We start from the raw sequence: 21591 nt of genomic DNA, 5'->3' as shown, positions 1-21591 counted from the left end.
TATATTAAAAAATAAAGGTCCATCAACAACTAAAAAAAAATGAACTTATTAGAGGGACACCTACACAACTTAGAAATTCAGTGGTGACTTGCTTCTGCAGGCCAGGGATGATGGTAGGGATGACAGTAGGAAATGCCATTGCAAAACCAGTAGCACTGTGGATGAAGGGCATACTGAAGCAGTGGGTGCCAGGCAACAACATTTGAGTAAGAATCCAGGTATATGTAATTATTATGAGTGGCAAGGTTGGAGAAACAGCCTAGCATCTTGACCAGAAAGAGCGTTATGGAGATGATTAATAGACATGGTAACTGTAACAGTAAAATAAATTGATAACTGATGATTCATTATTCAATCTGTTATGTAAAATTTAAGGGTATATGATCTGGAGGCTGAGAACAGTTGACCCAACGAAAAGTCACAATCATGGACCCTATTTATTTATTTACTGTGGTGTTGGGGATTGGATCCTGGGGCATGCCTGCTAGGCAAGAGCTCTACCTCTCAAAACAACCCAGCATTCATGACCTTTATTTTTGCACTCAACCAGTTTTACAGCTGGTTTTTAGCTACTAAAAAAGAGGCCAAACCCTCCAAAGGAAGAGTTCTGCAATGCCATGACAATGTTAATGGTAATATGTTCCAACTCTTTCCCCAAAGGGACCCAGAGATGTTTGCTTAGGTAACTATAGTATGTGGAAGAACAAACTCCACACATTGTGAAACTGTTACAGGGTTAAGGTTGTCTTGCGATGCCCTTTTGGAGCGGGGTGTAAGAGAACAAAGCAAACAAATGTGGGAGGCTCAGACTTGGCTCCATAGACCCAGTAGGTAGTCATTGTGCTGGACTCTGAGGGTACAGTTGGGATCAAGATGCTTGGTATTTGGCACATTCCCTACACTGACTCCTTGTCCTTTGAGTCAAGAGTATTGTAATAGGAACTGTTAAATGCACCCTAACTATCCAACCCTAACTATCCCCACCTCTCATTTTCTAATCAAATAGTAAATCAGTTACAGTACTTAATCTGGGGGTGAATGACAGTGATCAGTACTATGCTGAAAGATACACAGAATGCAGGCTGGTGGTTTCCATCATGTCTCTATCTAATTCACCAGTTTGATTTTTGTAATACCCTGAAGGATCCTTGGGAGATAGCAGACTACCACAAACTCAAACAAGTAAGATCCCTAATTTTTGCTGTTGTGGCAGATGTGATACTATTGCTAAAGTAAACTAACACCACCTCAGACATACTGTGGTATTGATCTGGAAAATAAATGCATTATTTCCAAAGAAGAGTTCTCAATGCCATGACAATAAAGAAAGAATAATTAAAAAGAATTTGCATTCACATGGAACAGATTACAAAATGGTTTTACACTTTTGCCTAAAGTTATATAAATTATCCTGTGCTCTACTAAACACACTCAGTCTGCCTGAACACCTCCACATCCGCTCTCAAATGTCAGTGTGATAGAGCATTCTGAGAGGCAATAATATTTCTATAATCTGTCAAGTTATACAATTTCTAGGAAAGATTATATTTTCAAAAGTCATTGTTATCAAAATACTAATATATATGTGTTTTTGACTTTAGCCTTATTTTGTCTTTCAGAAAATATATATAAAAAAGGAAATAAATTATTATTTCAGTTATGCAAGAGAGAAGCATCAGAAACTAAGCCATAAAAAAAACCAACTAACTAACCAACCAAACAAACAAAAAAACGTTGGCTGGAAGATAACATCAAAGTTTAACATCACACAAATATGTACAGGAGTTCTGAGATGGTGTGATTTATAATTTGGGTGAATCTTTATGGTTACTGATATTCATTGAGTAGGTATTTTTACCCCCTCACATTTGAAATTGGTTTTGAAAGACTGTAGATTTTCAGTTATAGAAAGTGTTGGAGTTATTCTAGTTTAGCTATCTCATTTAGCAGGTGAGAGCAGTGAAGCTCAGAGATTAAGGAGCTTACTCTTGGTCAAATAACTATTGAGAAATTGCTGGCCAGGGGCTTTTAACTTCCATTTTTATTACGCTACATCATGTCTTAACTCTTTGTCTCCAGTGCACTTAGGTTGTTCTTAAGTTTTCTTTGAGCCATATTTAATGCTTTTGGATCAATCTCATTTTAGAAACCAATACACTTGTCCAAAGATCAAACTCTCTGTTTCTTTAGAGGGTGTTGTGTTCACTGTTGGTAGAATATAAGCTTTGGAGTAAAACAGACCTGAGTTAGAATCAAGACCCCATCACTTCATTTGTGATTTAGGGAGAATCATCTAACCTTTAAAAGTTTTAACTCCTCTCAAGATAATAAGACCAAATTGATTGTTTTGTTTTTGTGATTAAACATAAAATAATATGAACTATTACTATGTTGATCACTATGTGAGCCCTTCATAAACATAAAGATGAAATTCAGAAAATTTGAAGAAAATGTGAAATACAATAACTTATACTTAGATAATCCCGTGTTTTTATAAGCATATATGGCTGCTATGCTAAAATTATAAACCAAAATAATACATATGTACCTTGAAGCTTTATTGATTACAGAGGAAGACAGCTAAATGAAGGCATAAAGCAGCTGGTGTTGGGATCAAAAGTCAAAAACCAAAATATTTGAGAAACACTAACTTGGAAAAGGTTGTGAAAGATGTAAGCTGAAAGAGGAAAGGTACACAGTTTGTCAATATGGAGGGGAGGGTCATTCCAAGCAGTAATAATAGCAGCTGAAATAGCTAAAAGTTTGAGACCAGATCTATGGTTTCTGGCTCTACACAAAGTCACTTTTTAAATTCACCTTTTCCCAAAAACTATTTAAAATGGTAAATGCAATTTAAAAAAACCCAGAAATGTTATTAAACTACCTAAAACCACAAGATAAAAGTAGTAGAGGAACATCAAGAGAAGAGGTCACTCACCACATTTATTTCCAAGAGAAACCTGTTAACTGAACAAAGATTGTGGTTATGAGAATCTTTGCTGTGGACTTTGAGAGGCTCCCGTTTTTTTGGAGCCCAATTATCATATCATTAGTCTCCATTTCCTTTAACCAAATTGATAGCCTATTGCAAATATGTGTTGTGAGTCAAGAATAGCTCATCTTCCACTTACAATACATTGCTTGAGCAGAGAGAAACTAAACAGAAAACAGGGCTGTGATCTTCAAGGTGATCAAAACCAGATTTTGGTCCAAAATTAATATACTGCTTATATGGTAACTTAGTCCAGAATACCTCATTTGAATTTCATGATATAAGTTGGTGAATATATTAATTTTGCTGTATAACCTCATACATAGTGTGACTTTTACCATCCTATGATAGTAGGATTTGAAACACCTTAATAACCAGTTCTTACTCCAACTGTTATTTCATGTGCTTTTAAAATATTAATCTACTCCAGTGGACTCACTTATTAGCATAAGGAGTGACAGGAATAATTAAATGGGGTGAAGTTCAAGGTATGACGAGACTAGAACTACTGTACAGACACCATCACCTTCTATCTGGTAGGCCCAGAGTTGATTAAACTATGTACCCTGGATTTTGTCTGTTGCCCCACCTAAAAGAAGTTGAATGTCCTGTTAGGGTATTATCGTATATGCCTTACAATCACGATTTCCAGCTCTGGATTTGTTGGGATGCAGATCAATAAAGGTTTTTTTAGTGTCTGAGTATAAAAATGTAGGTTACATGGTTGTTTTGTGTCTACTTATTAATAAATGTAAGTTTGTAAGACTTTGCTCTGACCTTTGCTTTCCCTAGAATATGGAAGAGAGATTGATGAGGAAAGAGATGTATATTCCTCTTCTACTCCCCAGAAATCACTGGTGTGATATTACCATCAAGGGGTCAAGAAAAATATACAATACACAGCAAAATAAAACAGTCTTTGGAAAAATATAAAAAAGACATTCATTATTTTTTTTCCCCTGAAATCTCAGTCTCTAGCCTCTGTTTTGATGACCTGATTTTTCTGTGCCTTCTCTCAGGATCATTCACAACAGGTAAAGTCAATCACACACACAAAAACTATATCATATACTTCTCTGTAGAACACTAGGAGGCTAAAATTGCAGATAAACATAACACCATGATTTTAAAAAGCTGTACCTATTTTGAGAACTTAGAAAAAGCATAAGAGCTACAAGCTCTAAAGTGCCAAGCACTTTATACTCACTATGGTTAATCTTTCCAATGACACTGAGCTTTGCAGATGAATTAACTCCAGATTAGGGAAGTTAAGAAATTTACATTATTTTTCCAATTCATACAACCAAAGAAATATTCAAAATATCACCTTAGACTAAAGCTTTAGATTCTGTGGACAAAACAAATTTTATTGAGTTTCAGTTATCACTGTAAATAAGCATGACCATAAGAACCGATGGGTATATGAGTGTCAGTTTCTATTTTTCGGTGTTAAGATTGTATGGATGAGGTCTATTTAATGCTTTCCAGAATCCAATTCTGCTATACATTACAATAACAATCAAGTCACTTTGGGACATTAAATTATTTCACATAAAGTTAACAAAACTATCTGGATGTTTGACCAAACATCTGGATGATTGATTAATCTGTGACTAGTCCACTGGAACATTTGTACACTATAAAATCACACGAAGAGCTACCATTGCCTTACTGTGTAAGACAAAAATGGGAAAAAAATCAACCCTTCCCTTAAGACCTTTCTTCATCTGCCTAATAATCTAAATGTGTCTCACAGGGACATAAGCATTGTGTGTGTTACATTCTTATCTTCCCTAGGCGGGTGTTGTCTGTTTAGATTGTGTGGCTGGATATTGAAACAAAACCTAAGAGAAGAATTTGGAAAGATTTTCATAAAAACAATAGACTCATTCCATTCTTATTACAACATTATTTTTATTTAGCCCGTTTTTAAATAAGTAGTTTTGCAATACAAACACTAAAGAAATGATATAAAAACCTAGAATCCACTAGATATAAACATCTAGAAAGAAAAAATAAAAGCTAATTTAATGCATCAGTATAAAATATATCTGCCTAAGAAAAAGTTCAGTGAAAAACCTATGAAATCAATGCATAACAGGAGATAACCCAACCATATCTGAATTACTGACTCTCTCAATCTACATCAAAAAAACTCTCAAGGTAAGAATTAGCAGTTGCCTTGAACTTAGTGATTTTCCACCTCTTGAATTAAAATGACATATATTTTGTTTTTCAAAATTACCAAAAGATATAAAAGGGAAGAGCTTCTGACATAAAGAAAATATTCAGAACTACTAGAAAGGAAAAGAATTCATTGTTCCATTTTCAGCATGCAGTATATGAATGGATTTTATAAATATTTGCTTAATGAGGATCCAGGATCCAAGGGTCCTCTTTTTCAGAGAGAGAAACATGGAAGGAAATGAGACAGAAGACCACAAGGAGAAAGTGACAAGAGATGAAGTATGAGGGGAAGTAAGTCTTGTTCTGTAGCGTGAAGGGGATCTTAAGGAAAAGGCATGTTGATTCAGCTCCAAAATTGCTTTGGTCCCAATTTGTGTGTCTAAATAAATGAAAGACCATCTAGGAAACAACAAGCCCAATGTCTGACATATAATAAGCCATCAAAAAACTGGAGCTTCCTCTACCTGAGCCTTTGCCTTCTTTTCTCAGTGAAGTCATGGATGCTCATGACTTTTACAATTACTTCCACATAGACAAGACTGAAATTTCTTTATGATATTGGTGATTTATTTTGATCATGTTATAGACATCAGAACTACCTTTAATTTTTTGTCCTACTTATAAAAGTCACTATATGTGAAAGCATCTACTTTCACAGCTTGCATAACATTGATGGACTCTTTTCAATTTTTATTTTCACCTGTTTCCTCATGACAATGAGAATTCAAATTTATGGGTAATATATCATTCACTGAACAACTTCTCAGTCCAAATCAATCCTTCTACTATTGTATTGTCACTAGAGTATTATGTTAATCTTACTACCAATATGTGTGAAATATTTCATTGATTATGCCAATTCTCAAAAATACAAATCTGCTAAGTACAAACTTAGGGTGTCTTGCATAGAATCGAGCATGCTATGTTTATTGATGCAAAAAGCCTGAATGATTTACATCTTCAACCTGTGTTTTAACAAAGCTATATTATTAAGGGCTCTCTACTTCTGGCATATTCTTTCTTACTTAGTCTTTTCCCCCATATGAGATGTTCACCACCCCAGTCATCAATGATTGACCTTGAATGGTAATTCAAGGATCACTGTATATATTATCTTCTTCATTGATTGACTCTATTCAGTTTTGTTCTTAATAGCAGGAAATGTATATAACACATCTTTGTGTTGTTCACAACATCTAACACAATGCCTTGTACCTTTTAGGCACTGAATATATGTATAAGGATACAGGTATGATTCTTTGGTGCTTTTTGTCACATGTGCTCAAGAATGAAGCAGGGTTTTCCCTCTGTATCCCCCATAGTTTCCAGGAATATTCCAAACATATTTAGAAGAAGAGAAATGCTTTTATTTGAATGGTCAGTTTTGAAGGCAGTAGGTAGGTATACCTCACAGATAGAAATATAAAATGACAAACTGCTGTGGTCAGAATAAACCATGCTAAAAGACTGAATCTGAGTGATCAGAAATGTCCTTCAACAAGAGGAGCAACAACCACTGTAACCAGATTCAAGCAAAATGTGATAGATCTTACACTGAAAAAAAAGGATCATTATTTGTGATTCAAAACTTAAGCAAACACAAAACACCTAAAGACATAGAGGCACCCTGCTATAATTTGGATCTGGAATGTTGCCCAAAGGTTATGTGTTGAAAGCTTGGCCCCCAATGTAATGGCATTCAGCATGGACTCTACAGAAAGGCAAATGAATCCTGAGCTCTAACCTCAACTGTGAATCAATGCACTGATGGGTTCATGATTTGACAGGATTATTGGGAGTTGGTACAAACTGTACGTGGTAGGGACTAGTTGGAAGGTAGGTCATTGGAGTTGATTCCCTAGAAGGGTACATGGTATTCCTCAGTCCTTTCTTCCCCTCATCATCTTGCTGATCTCTAAGAGATGAGCAGCTCTGTTTTGAAGCCAGGCTCTCTGCCATGGTATTCTGCCTCACTTCAGACCATAGCAATGGAGCCTGAAATGGAACTAAAATAAATATTTACTCATTTAATTTTCTCAGGTATGTTGTCAAAGTGATGAAAGCCTACTAAAGCGCGCATGCACGCACACACACACACACACACACACACACACACGAGGAATGGTCCAAAGGGAGAAAAGGATACTTGGTATTGTTGATGGCTTCCTCAACAGTAGACATAGCTGGGGGACAGAGTGGATGCTCCACTTCAGCAGATGCTACAAGGGGTTTAAAGTTTTATATTAGTGTTTTATGGAAGGATTGAATAATACAGGCCTTATTTTTCTCTCAGATTTGAAGATGAATAAGAAGAACAAAGAAGATTTCCTTTTCTAGCACAAGACACAAATGTAGTCACTAGATTCTGATAGCAATCTGAGGAGTTCTATTTCCTTGCTCTTTTTTTGATGGCAAGAAACTTTATGAGGTGATGGATATAAACCTTAGAATCACTTTAACCATAAATTTTTCTCAAATTCTTCCTTGTTTTAAATTTTATTTTTCCCATCTTGAGTATTTGGTCCCTGAACAGACATATAGAAAGAACAGCTCAAGGAAAAGAGTATCCTGAATATGTGCTTTGGTGAAGAGAATTATGGGAGCAAATCCAAACCCCTTCTCAAGGGTAATAAGAAAAATAATTGTAAACAAAACCAAAAGCAAATATGAACAAAGTGGCAGCAGGCTCTATTTGTTGACCACTTTCTCTGTGTCAGTCATAGGGTGAGAACTACACATTATGTTCTCATTTACACTTCAACTCACGCCTGTGAGAGGTTTCATAAATGCATCATGTTGGTTCAGCTCCAAAATTGCTTTGGTCCTAAATAGTATGTCTGTTACAGCCCACATGCTTCATGTCTTTGCTTTGTCCCCCAACTGTACAAAGCTGCCTCTTCATGAACTTGTTGGAATTTAAACACTTTGGAAAGCAGGGTCTTACATTATCCTTCTGATCCTTAATTCTAGGGGTGGGATTCCAATTTAGGATTGTTACTGCATAGTAGAAAAGTTTTCAAGTTTTTATTTCACTCTGTATGGTTTAGACCTGGATGATATTTTACACTGATAAACAACAACAGGTGAAGTGAACACCAAGTTATTGGCTCAAAAAGTTTCTTAAGTGAAATTTAAGTGGAATTTTTGCCCAACTAAATAAGCTGATATAAAATCTTACAAGGACCGTATAATATTAAAATGAACTCAAAAACTTATTGATTCAGAGCAAGAATTTATTTTTGGAAAGGGTAAAAATGGTTCTTTTTTGACATTTCATCAATATTATCATTTGAATTCTGAGAATGATTAAGACGTTGTGGTGGTTAATTTTATGTTAACTTGTCTGGGCTATGATGCCCAGATATTTGGCCAAATATGATTCTGGGTGTGTCTGTGCTGGTGTCACGGAGTGAGATTTACTATTGAATCAGGGGGCTTTTAGTTCATTAGATTGCACTCAGTAATGGAGCAAGACCTCACCTTGTCAACGAAATGCAACTGGCCTGAATGCAACAAAAAGTCCACCTCTCCCAGACAAGAGGGAACTCTCCAGTGAAGTACCTGTGGATTTCATCTATAAGGTTGATTTTCTGAAAGGTTAATAAAACAGGCACTTGTCACTCTGTTTTTCTGTATGCTCAACAAAACGCTTTTGAAATCTTAAGAAACTGTCTGCTAATCTTGTTCCCAGAATGTGCTGTCCCCAACTGCCGAACTGTTTGCTAATCTTGTTCCCAGAATGTGCTGTCCCCAACTACCAAACTGCAAAATGTAACTTCTCTCCCTGCCCTCTCCAAGAAAAGTATATATGCTCTGCATAAGCTGTTCTCAGGGCTCTTGGCTCTCGTTCTCTTTCTCTTTGCTCTGTTCAAGTGAGCTCTGAGCCCCAGCATGCTGGTCAATAAACCCTTTGCCGTTGCATGAGATAGTCTCTTGGTGGTCTCTTCCTCCGATGCTCGCCTGACCTTTACATTTTGGAGGTTCCATGAGATCTGGCAGCGGTGGACCAGGGATCCCCAACGGGCTCCTCTCAGGGTAAGTATGGCGCCTTATCTTCTTCCTCCTCTTTTTTTCCTCCTCCTTTTTCTCCTGCTTGTTTTTCCTTTGTGATTGCTCAGGGTTTGGTTTCTGGTCTCTGGAGGAGAGAGCGTGAGCTCTCAGTGCTTTTCTGGTTTTTTGGTTTTGGTTGGCAGGGTGGCTGCCGGATGAGAGCGTGAGCTCCCCCTGGCCGTGGTGGACAGACGTGTCCGGAAGCCACAGGCCATGTCCTTCAAGGGACGCCTTGAAGGACTCTGGGAGGGACGGAAGCGCCCTCATCTGGTAGAGGGACGGAATTGCCCTCATCAGGTATATTCTGCAGAGGGCGGAAGCGCCCTCATCTGGTATATTCTGCTGCCAACCCATCTGGTCTTGCCGGCAATTCTTTCTCTCAGGTTGAATTCATTGTTTTTAATCTTTGCCTCTGAACTTGTGTTAAGCGCCCTCATCTGGTAGAGGGACGGAAGCGCCCTCAGAGGGACGGAATCGCCCTCATCTGGTATATTCTGCTGCCAACCCGTCTGGTCTTGCCGGCAATTCTTTCTCTCAGGTTAAATTCACTGTCTGTTTTTAATCTTTGCCTCTGAACTTGTGTTACACGTTTACTTGTGTGTCTGTGTTTGTGTCACTCATTTGTATTGTCCCTGTCTTTGTTCAAGTAACTTTCATTATGGGACAGAACCATTTCACGCCTCTGTCCCTGACCCTTGATCACTGGACCGAAGTCCGCTTAAGGGCTCAGAATCTTTCTTTTTCAGTAAAACGCCAGACCTGGCAGACTCTCTGTGCCTCAGAATGGCCCACTTTTGGAGTCGGATGGCCCCCAGAAGGATCTTTCTACTCCCCAGTAATTTAAAGAATCAGAAATTTTGTCTTTGTCTTTCAGCTGGGGCCACATAGCCATCCAGATCAACAGCCGTATATCTTAACTTATCAGGACCTCTGTGAATCTCCTCCTCCATGGGTGAAGCCTTTTCTTGTCCCTGTCCCCACTCCTACTCCTCCCCCCACGATTCTATCTCTCAAACCCTCTGCTCCTCCTCCACCCTCTGTTCTCCCTGAGTCTCAAGATTTGACTCTATTGGACTCTCCTCCTCCTCCTTATCCCCTGCCCTTATCCCCCAACCCCCAACACCCTCTAAGTGATTCCCCTGCTGCTGACTCAGCCCCTCCACCATTGGAGGAGGTTAAGCCGGCCCAGCGCCCTCCAGATAACTTCCCCATGGCACACACAGCCCCTCCTCCCCTAGAGGAGGCTGGCCCAGCTAAAGGAACTCGCCGGCAGTGAATGATTAAAAACTCTGAAGCCCCCGTGATACTTCCCCTCTGCCCTTATGGGCCAATGATAGAGGATAACCATGGTGAAGAAATACAAGCCTACCAGTATTGGCCTTTCTCCTCTTCAGATCTATATAACTGAAAAATAATAATCCCCCTTTTTCCAAGGACCCCACCCGGCTCACAGGTCTGATTGAGTCATTGATGTTTTCACACCAGCCTACTTGGGATGACTGCCAACAACTCTTAGGCACTCTCTTCATGACAGAGGAATGAGAGAGAATCCTCCTGGAAGCTAAAAAAAATATCCTCGGACCAGATGGGCAACCGACACAACTTCCCAACATAATCGAAGCCGACTTCCCCTTGAACCGACCCAACTGGGACCCCAACACCTTTGAAGGTAGGGAGCATCTGTCCACTTATCGCCGGGCTCTGATAGCGGGTCTCGGAATGGCCGCTAGATGGCCAACTAATTTGGCCAAGGTAAGAGAGATTATTCAAGGGCCTAATGAATCTCCCTCTATGTTTCTGGAGAGAATTATGGAGGCATATAGGAGATATACTCCTTTTGATCCTCAGGCAGAGGATCAGAAGGCATCTGTCACGATGGCCTTTATTGGGCAAGCTGCCCTAGATATTAAAAGAAAGTTACAATGCTTAGATGGATTACAAGATATGACTTTGAGAGATTTAGTCAGAGAAGCCGAGAAGGTATACTATAAGAGAGAAACTGAGGAAGAGAAGGAACAAAGGAGGGAGAAAAAAAGGGAGCAAAGGTAGGATGAGAGAAGCAAAAGACAGATTAAGACATTGACTAAGGTCCTGGTCACAACAACAAATAGGCCAGAAGTTAAGAGACAGGGAGACAGAAAGGGATACCTGGGCCCACGCCAGAAGCCACCTCTGGCCTCAGATCAATGTGCCGACTGTAGAGAAAAAGGACACTGGGCCAAAGAGTGCCCTAGAAAGAAACAGCCACGCCAGCCAGCCATTCTAACTCTGGAGGATGACTAGGAAAGTCAGGGACGGGACCCCAGTAAACTTTGAAGTGGATACAGGGGCAGTATACTCAGCCCTTAAGGCTCCATTGGGCCCTCTATCAACTAAAAGGTCTCTAGTTCAAGGGGCTAACAGCAGTAAATATCGGGCTTGGACAACTAAGAGGACCATGGACCTGGGAAAAGGAAAAGTCCATCACTCCTTCCTAGTGATCCCAGAATGCCCAGCCCCATTGATGGGCAGAGATCTGCTCACCAAACTCTGGGCCAGAATAACTTTTAACCCTAAAGGCCCCCAAATGAAATTTCTGAATCCTTCAGTAAAAACTCCTATAGTCATGGCTTTAACTATGTCAGTAAAAGATGAACATCAACTCTTCACAGCCCCCAAGACTGATCAAACAGGCAAGCTATCCCAGAAATGGATAACAGATTACCCAGATGCCTGGGCAGAAACTGCCGGGTTAGGCCTCGCCGTAAAACAACCTCCAATAGTGGTAGAGTTAAAAACCTCAGCCTCTCCAATTAATATTAAACAATATCCTCTAAGCAAAGAAGCTAAAGATGGGATAAGGCCCCATATTCAGAAATATCTGGCCTTAGGAGTCCTAAGGCCCTGTCAATCGGCCTGGAACACTCCCCTGCTACCAGTAAAAAAGCCAGGAACCGGGAACTATCGCCCCATACAAGACCTAAGAGAGATCAACAACAGAGTGCAGGACATTCACCCCACGGTACCTAATCCGTACAATTTGCTCAGCACTCTGAACCCTGAACGAAAATGGTATACTGTTCTGGATTTAAAAGATGCTTTCTTTTGCTTGCCTCTGCATAAAGATAGTTAGTTGCTGTTTGCTTTTGAGTGGGTAAACCCAGAAACCGGAACGTCTGGTCAACTAACTTGGACCAAACTCCCACAGGGGTTCAAAAACTCCCCCACTCTCTTTGATGAAGCCCTCAACAGAGATCTCAACAACTTCAGAACTACGCACCCCGAAGTCACCCTACTTCAATATGTGGATGACCTGCTACTGGCAGCAGACACCAAAAAAAAACTGTGAGTCTGGGACCCAAGCACTACTATCCGAGCTTGCTCAACTCGGGTATAGAGCTTCTGCCAAAAAGGCCCAAATTTGCCAGCAAGAAGTAACCTTCCTGGGCTATTCCCTTAGGGGTGGTAAACAATGGCTCACTAAGCCCAGAAAACAAACCATTGTGCAGATACTACCCCCCATCTAACAGGAGGCAACTCAGAGAGTTTCTTGGGACTACTGGCTTTGCAGGTTATGGATACCTGGGTTTGCGTCCTTAGCTGCTCCTTTGTACCTGCTGTTAAAGGGAGATGCCCAATTCCAATGAACCCCTGAGCACCAGAAAACTTTTGATAACATCAAAAGGGCGCTGCTATCTGCTCCGGCCTTAGCACTCCCAGATGTAAAAAAACTCTTTACTCTCTACATTGAGAAAAATAAAAATAACACGAGGAGTGCTCACTCAGACTCTAGGACCCTAAAAAAGGCCTATAGCCTACTTGTCTAAAAAGCGGGACCCAGTGGCTAGTGGATGGCCCCATTGCCTAAAAGCTATAGCAGCGGCGGCCCTACTAATTAAGGATAATGATAAAGTTAACGCTGGGGCATAAGCTAACCATTATAGCCCCCCATGCCCTAGAGAGCATCATCCGCCAGCCACCAGACAGATGGCTATCAAATTCTAAAATAACACACTATCAGAGCCTGCTGCTCGACAAGGACAGAATAAGCTGGGACCCCCCACCCCACTTAACCCGGCTACACTACTACCTGAACAATCATCAGGACCCATCACTCATGACTGTAAACATATACTGGCAGAAGAAACCAGTATACGACGGGATTTAAAGGATCAGCCACTGCCCCACCCTGAGATTGTATGGTTCACTGATGGCAGCAGCTTCCTCCAGGACGATACATTTTCAGGATGGATTGAAGCCTTCCCCACAAAAAAAGAAACGGCGCAAATGGTGGTCAAAAAGATCCTGAAAGATATTTTTCCAAGATACGGCCTGCCTAAGGTAATAGGGTCTGATAGTGGACCGGCGTTCATGGCCCAGGTAAGTCAGGGGTTAGCCAGGACCCTGGGGATTAATTGGAGGTTACATTGTGCTTATAGACCCCAAAGCTCAGGACAGGTAGAAAAAAATAAATAAAACCATTAAAGAGACCTTAACTAAATTAAGCTTAGAGACCAGCATAAAAGATTGGACTATGCTCTTGCCTTATGCACTGTTTCATGCAAGAAATACTCCCTCTGTTTCTTTGTGTAACCTCACCCCCTATGAAATTCTCTATGGTGCCCCTCCTCCAGTAAGGGACCTAACCCCAACTCTAAGACCTAACGATTCCTTTCACACCCCCTTGCTTGACAGACTTAAAGCTCTTAAAAGAACTCAGCGATACCTGTGGAAACAGCTGGCCACTGCCTACCAACCTGGGGACGAAGGAACTCCACACCAATATCAAGTGGAAAACTTTGTCTACGTAAGACGGCATTAAGTGTCAATCCTGGAACCCCGCATTTAAAGTCCCTCACAGGCTTTTTGGGATACTCACTCCCATCTTCCCCTCTGCTCTACCTGTTCTACTACTCAAGTTTTTGTTACTAGGAAAATCCCAAACCCCTTTCCCATTATCCACGGAGCTGCTCTCAGCTCCGCCTTCCCCGTCTTCCCCCTCTGTACCAGGCCCACAAAAAAAGTCTTAACTGACCTTTTCCAGAAGTTTTCACCATGGCTGACTTTAGGACTTTCAGCAAGAGTCCCTATAAAAGAGTTCAGTATAGATAGATTTCCTCTTTTGATGTTGCCCTGTTCTACTTGGGCACTGGCTGGAAAAAATCAGCACCCCCTTACTAGTTTTTCACAAAATATGTGAACAAGGCCTCTGGTCTTAAGCTGGGGCTTCACAGAGATGGCTACATTTCTAAGATAAAAAAGTTACCAACTGAACTCCATGGTAACAGCTGGCAGGGAGGAAAAAGCTCTCCCCCTCCCAGGTGTCCTTGAAAAGTTAACTTGCCCAGAACAGAGGAAAAAACAGAAACAAAAACTGCTTTTTGTGAACTTCTGCAGACTGTGAACTTCTGAGCCCCTTCCCTTACATGTTAAGTACAAAATTCTAAAACTACCTAAACTTGGGGTTCAGGGGATTAATTGATTACAGCAGAAACAATGCCCTCTGAATCCAGTTGCAACCAAATAGGACTGTTTCCCTGTCTTCGGTGCTATCTTAGATGCCTTGCCTTGTCCGTCCCTACAACAGTATAATTCTATATACTTAAACATTGTTTATGTTTCCATAAAATGGTCAACAGATGTAATTAATTATGTAATGGTGCAGATGTTTCCCAGAGTGCTCTATCATGACGCAGGTTCATTTGAAGATCAAATAGGGGGGACATACAACTCGGTTCCGCCGGGAGCCTGTATCCCTCACTTTAGCCATCCTATTAGAAATGGGAGTTACTTCAGGGGTGGGCACAGGAACCACTGCCCTGGTCCGTGGGACACAACAAATGACCCAATTAGAAACAGCAATGGACCAAAACTTAAAGATATTAGAAACCTCCATCACAGCTTTGCAGGAATCTTTAACCTCTCTCTCTGAAGTTGTTTTACGGAACAGGCGAGGGTTGGACCTCCTCTTCATGAGAGAGGAGGGCCTTTGTGCTGCATTGAGGGAAAAATGTTGTTTTTATGCCGACCATACTGGAGTGGTAAAGAAATCTATGAGTAAACTAAGAAGACGCCTTGAAGAGCGTCAGCGGGAGAGAGAGGCCCAAAAAGGGTGGTATGAGTCTTGGTTCACACAGTTCCCCTGGTTAACTACGCTTTTATGAGCCCTGGCTGGTCCTTTAATAATTCTTATATTGTTACTAACTTTAGGGCACTGTTTACTTAACCGTCTAGTTTCCTTTCTCCAAGCCCAAATTGGACAAGTCAAACTTATGGTAATCAGACAACAATATACCCCACTAGCAGACACAAAATATGACACCCCCCAATAATCACTTTTATGATTAAAAGTAGCCAGAAAGAAAAAGTGGGGAATCAAAGGTTAATAAAACAGGTACTTGTCACTCTGTTTTTCTGTATGCTCAACAAAACACTGTTGAAATCTTAAGAAACTGTCTGCTAATCTTGTTCCCAGAATGTGCTGTCCCCAACTGCCAAACTGCAAAATGTAACTTCCCTCCCTGCCCTCTCCAAGAAAAGTATATATGCTCTGCATAAGCTGTTCTCAGGGCTCTTGGCTCTCTCTCTCTTTCTCTTTGCTCTGTTCAAGTGAGCTCTGAGCCCCAGCATGCTGGTCAATAAACCCTTTGCCCTTGCATGAGATAGTCTCTTGGTGGTCTCTTCTTCTGACGCTCGCCTGACTTTTACACTTCGTGGTTCTGGAGCACACTGCCTTTGGACTCAAACTAGAACACTTTCCTGTATCTCTAGCTCCTCCCAGCCAGCCCTCCCCAATCCTGGGAGCCAATGGCTGACAGGAATGTCCAGGGAAGAAGCAGAGGCCCCTGGTGGGTGGGGCGTGAGGGGTGACTGTGCCACTGTCTGCCAGTCCCTGGTCAAAGACCAGGACAGGCCTCTGGTTTTACAGGCAGAACAAGACGGTTGGTGTTGGCGGAGGAGCCCGTGCTTCTCAGAATTCTGAGCTGTTTCTTGAGTCATAATTGACCCCAGCAACGCTTGAGGACGTTCTGAGGAGAGAAGTGGATGGTGCGGGTCGCGGTTTTCAGAGCTGGTCCGCTGGCTCACTAAAGTGGCCGCGATGTCGTCCTGGTTTGGAGGCCTGGGCTCAGGCTTGGGCCACTTCTTGGGTCAGGTGGGGAACAACTTGCCTTCCCTCACCGACCATATATCCAGCTTCACCAGGGAAATGCTTCTGGATGTCATAGGAGACATAGAAGCAGGTTTACCTGATTGTCAGAGAAAGGAAATGGGAGCTACTGATTCTCCATTAAGATTGGAGAATGAAAGACTTCAAAAGTATTGTACTGATTTGGAAGAAAAACATGAAGCATCAGAGCTGCAAATAAATCATCAGTGTGCAAGTTACGGAAATCAACTGCAACAGAAGGAGGTAGAGACCAGCCATCTGAAAGCAAGACAGATGGCACTGCAAGATCAAGTGTTCAACCTCCAGGCAGCTGCTCAATGGGTAGGTTCAGGAGCTTGTGGTGTACCAACAACCACTGCCCTGGCTCCACTTGGTTCCCGGATCAGTAGTGATTTTTCAGCCTTTTCTGATGATGACATGGACTTTAGTGACCTAATTTCGTCCCATCAAGAAATAAACAGATTGTCAATCGAAGTTTCAAGACTTGAATCTAAAGTTGGCCATTCGAGGCATATTGCTGAGGCTCAGGGAACACAGAATTTTGACACCAGTGAAATCTTCAAACTGCAAAATACTATCAAGACTCTTGAACAAAACCCAAGTCCAGACATAGATGATCATCAGCATGAAATGTCAGTTTTGGAGCAGAGTGCTACTTTGGCAGAAAAGGGAACCATCCTTCCACAAAATTCTTCATCAATGCAAGAAGTGTTGAGGCTACAACGAGCTCTGTCTGATGCTGAAAAGGAAATAATGAGACTAAATGCTTTAAACCAGGATCAGAGTCTTGCTGAAGACAATCTGAAACTTAAAATGCATGTGGAAGCTTTAGAAAAAGAGAAGTCATCATTGAGTCAAGAAAAGGAGGAACTTCAGATAACACTGTCAAAATTGAGCTGTGACTCTCAAGTAATTAAAAACACAGCTTCAACAGACATGAATGTGAATGTCCAATTACATGACTTAAAACTTCACTTGAAGGCAAAGGAGGAAGAACTGAATCAGAGTATCCATGAAAAGAAAATGCTGTTAGGTGAGTTAGAAGAACTGGACCATCAGAATCAGGAAGCTACAAAGCACATGATTTTGATAAAAGATGAGCTATCAAAACAACAAAATGAAGGAGACCTTGTCATCCAGAAATTGAAACAAGATCTAGATGAAGAAAAAAAGAGAGTTCATCAACTTGAGGATGATAAAATGAACCTCTCCAAAGAGTTGCATGTGCAGAAGGAGAAGTTAAGTCGGAGTGCACAGAGCCTCAGTGATTTGCATTTAACCAAGCAGAAGCTTGAAGATAAAGTAGAAGATTTAGTAGATCAGCTGAATAAGTCACAACAAAATAGCTTCAACGTCCAGCAGGAAAACCTTGAGCTTAAGGAACGCATTAGACAAACTGAAGGTGAGCTGTCTGGATGTCAGAGTAAGTTCCCAAGTTCTCTGAATGAAGACTCTAACAGTAAGGTGAAGAATGACTTGCTTAAAGAAAGGGAAGCTGAAGTTAGCAACTTAAGGCAAAATCTTTCAGAAGTAGAGGAGCTCAATGAAAATTTAAAGAAAGTTGCTGTTGATCTCAAAAGGGAGAATGAAATTTTGATTTTAGCATGTAAAGATGTAAGACGTAAGTTGGAAGCGTCTATTGCTGCTAACAATCAAGTGTCTCAAGAAAAAGACACTGTCAAGGAGACTCTAATAAGAGACAAAGAAGAGATAGAAGCCGAACTGCACCAGGCAGAAACAGGACTCTTGGAAGAAGCAAAGAATCACAGGCAGACTATTGAGGAACTCTCCAATGCATGTCATTTGAATACCTCTGCCTTACAGCTGAAACCTGATTGTGTAGTTCAACTCAAGCAAGAGAAGGACTTTGGAATAGCAGGACTCAAAAAGAATAATGAGCCAATGACTACTGATCCAAAAGAAACTGAGGAAATTCTGGCACCTCATGTTGAAGAACAGAAGCAATTGATACAACTTATAAAGGAGAAAGAAGTTTTTATTGAAAAACTTGAAGAAAAATGTTCAGAACTACAAAAGGATTTAGATGAGTGTTCTCAGGCCTTAAGAGAAAATGAAACTTTAAGGCAAACCATAGAAGAAAAGGACAGAAGTCTTGGCTCCATGACAGCAGAAAACAACCATCTGCAAGAAGAATTGGAGAGCCTTAAGGAACAGCAGAATCGAGCTGTCCCTGTGGCTGAGCCTAAAACCCTAGATGGTATCCCAGAACTAGAATCAGAGATATCTCAACTGAAAATAGTCAAAAATCATCTGGAAGATGAAATTAAACACCATCAAAAGATAATTACAAATCAAAACAAGCGTAAAATGCGACTCCTTCAGTCTTTACAGGAGCAGAAGAAGGAAATGGATGACCTTAAATACCAATATGAGCAGATGAATGCTGCGCATATCCAGTTAATTTTAGAAAAAGATGAGGAAATTAAGAACTTGCAGAAAACGATTGAACAAGTACAAGCCCAGTTGCCTGGAGAAAGACTCAATGCTCAAACAGAGAATTCTGATATTTTTCAAGAAGCAAATGTAAAAAGCCTCAATAGAGAAAGTGGAAGTGAACAACGTGACCTATGGAACGAAAAGGAGTTGTTGAAGCAAACGGTATCAGACCTAAAGGACAGAATATTGATTTTCGAAGTGGACTTTTCGAAATTAAAAGGGGAAAATGAAAAGTTGAGAGTAGCATCCAAAGAAAAGGAAAGGGAGTGTCAAGCACTACAAGAGACAAACTCGAAGTTCTCTGTGAGGCTGGGAGAAAAGGAATTGGAGTGTGAGTCAATGAAGGAGAAAGCTCTTGCTTTTGAGCAAATGTTACAAGAAAAAGAAGAGGGAGAAGCTGGGGAAGTAAGTCAGCTTTCAAACGCAGTTGCATCACTGCAGGAGAAGACAGTTATGTTTCAGCAAGAACGAGACCAAGTCATCGTAGCACTAAAACAAGAACAGATGGAAAACAGTACTCTCCAGCAGGAGGTCCAACAGTACCGTGACAAAGAACTACGCTTGAACCGGGAGCTAGAAAGGCTACGCAGCCATCTCTTGGAATCAGAAGAGTCTTACACCCAGGACATTCTGGCTGCAGAGGACCAAGAGACTAAACTGAGAAAGGAAGTCACGCTTTTGGAGGAAAAGCTAGTTTCATCTTCTAAGGCAAGTCATCAAGCCAGCGTGCAGATAGAGTCACTGCAGGAACAGTTGAGGATGGTCTCTCAACAGAGGGATGAGAATGCACTGCAGCTTTCGCTCTCCCAGGCAAGAGTAAGGCAGTATGCCCTGTCATCAACGAACCTGCAGAGGGTTCTCGAACATTTCCAAGAAGAAGAGAAAGCAATGTATTCTGCTGAATTAGCAAAAGAAAAACAGTTGATAGCAGAATGGAAGAACAAGGCAGAAAAACTAGAAGGACAAGTATCATCATTGCAGGAACGTTTGGATGAAGCAAATGCTATGTTGCATTCTGCTTCCAGACTTACAGAAGAGGTAGATCGGAAGGAACAACAGATCCAAGAACTTAAAAGACAAAACGAGCTCGGAAAAGAAATGTTGCACAAGGCCCAAAAGAAATTGTCAACTTTCGCAAACAGCCCAGAAGGACAAGTGGACAAAGTCCTCATGAGAAACCTTTTTATTGGTCATTTCCATACACCCAAAGGTAAACGCCGAGAAGCCTTGCAGTTAATGGGAAGCATTCTGGACATTCCAAAGGAGGAAATGGAGCAGTTGTTGAGTGAAGATTCCGGTGGTGTTACTAAGTGGATGACCAGTTGGCTTGGAGGGGCACCGAAAAGTGTCCCCAACATACCTTTGAGACCAACTCAACAACCTATGCTTAGTAGTTCTTTTTCAGAACTCTTTGTCAAATTTCTGGAAATGGAATCTCATCCCTCTGCCCCACCACCCAAACTCTCTGCTCATGCCATGGACTGTCCAGACTCACCAGGAAGGAGAGAGCAAGGTGGAAATGTACCAGGAAATGTTAAAGATGCAGCCAAATTCAGAGGAGGTAGAAGCACCAACGGGAATCCATTCTTGGTTCCCCGTTCGGCAGCTGTGCCTCTTAGTAACCTAGCTGGGGTTGGACTTGGTGGACGTGGGCATCCTCTTTTTAAACCCATTGCAGATTTCATGCCTACCTTTACAACATTGCCAGTGTCCCCAGACACTAGTGCCACAGTAGTACTAGAGCACCTTCTAAAGCAAAAGCATTCTCAACCAGAGATGATCTAGCACTCTAAAGAAGACTTTATAAACACCTTGTGTTTTTTTGACAGAGTGGCCTTTTGATAAAGAACTCATGATTTGTAGACCTAAAGAGAAAAAAAAAAAAACAGCTGGTATATATAGGTATATAGCTAATAGGTATTTTTGTTGTTGTTGTGTTTCTTTGTTATAGCACTTTTTAAAAAATTTGTTTGCTGTAGGCCTTTTTGTTTATAAAACTTTGTTTCAATGTAGCAGCTAATCATCACCAGTCTTCAATTCTGATGTACTTTTGTGAGCAACTGTACAGAGCAGCATTAGTGAACCATTATCTCCATCCTCTTTTTTTAATGATTATATTTGATAAATTTAATGGCATTAAGATAAAAATGATACATTGAATTAACAAGGAAGAAGAAAGATCCAACACTTAAGAAAAGTATATATATCTCAGATTTAGAGTATATGAAGACCCAATATGATATTGCAAAAAGTTGTGAAATTTTATTTGATAAAAGAAAACCTTGTTCAACTAGTAAAAGAAAATTAGAACGGGGAAAGCCTGAACATGATGTTACTTGGATAAATTCTAAGATACTTTGAATCCAAATACTATGACCCTTATCCATGTTACTTATTTCCATTTCTATAGAAAAGTCACTTCACATTAATTCAGTTTTCTAGATGTTAAATATGTCCAGAAGGAAGAGTATTTTCATGAGTCAACCCCAAAGTGGAATCACATGATCCATTGCCAATGGAAAAGTTAGTAAGTATGTATCATTAAACATCTGGAGTGTTTATTTACATTCTTTTGGGGGCTCCACAATAATGCTTATAAAGACATTTTTTAAAGCATTTGATCAAAAAAATTTGGGGAGAGAGAGAAGATAACATCAATTTTTGAAAGATGAAAGGCTTTTAAAAAGGAGTAGTTACAACCGTTTTGTAAATTAAGGTAAAAGATGAATCAAAAGTTTCTAGCTTAAGTAGGTGAAAT

At 40.6% G+C, this 21591-nt stretch overlaps 1 protein-coding gene across 1 annotated transcript in view; it reads left to right on the top strand.

The window, feature by feature from the left end:
* The window catches only part of LOC143407517 (uncharacterized), a 36968-nt gene extending 16350 nt beyond the window's left edge, over positions 1–20618 (top strand). Inside the window, exons 2-5 of the mRNA XM_077110311.1 lie at positions 9373–9499; positions 15980–16149; positions 16231–18337; positions 18461–20618. Of these exons, the coding sequence (XP_076966426.1) occupies positions 9373–9499; positions 15980–16149; positions 16231–18337; positions 18461–20618 (4562 nt within the window). The remainder of the gene's footprint in view (positions 1–9372; positions 9500–15979; positions 16150–16230; positions 18338–18460) is intronic.
* Positions 20619–21591: the final 973 nt, after the last annotated feature.

This window comes from Callospermophilus lateralis, chromosome 9 (genome assembly GCF_048772815.1).
Source record: "Callospermophilus lateralis isolate mCalLat2 chromosome 9, mCalLat2.hap1, whole genome shotgun sequence".
NCBI lineage: Eukaryota > Metazoa > Chordata > Mammalia > Rodentia > Sciuridae > Callospermophilus > Callospermophilus lateralis.
The sequence above is the reverse complement of the archived record's forward strand: the minus strand, read 5'-3'. Positions and strand labels throughout refer to the sequence as shown.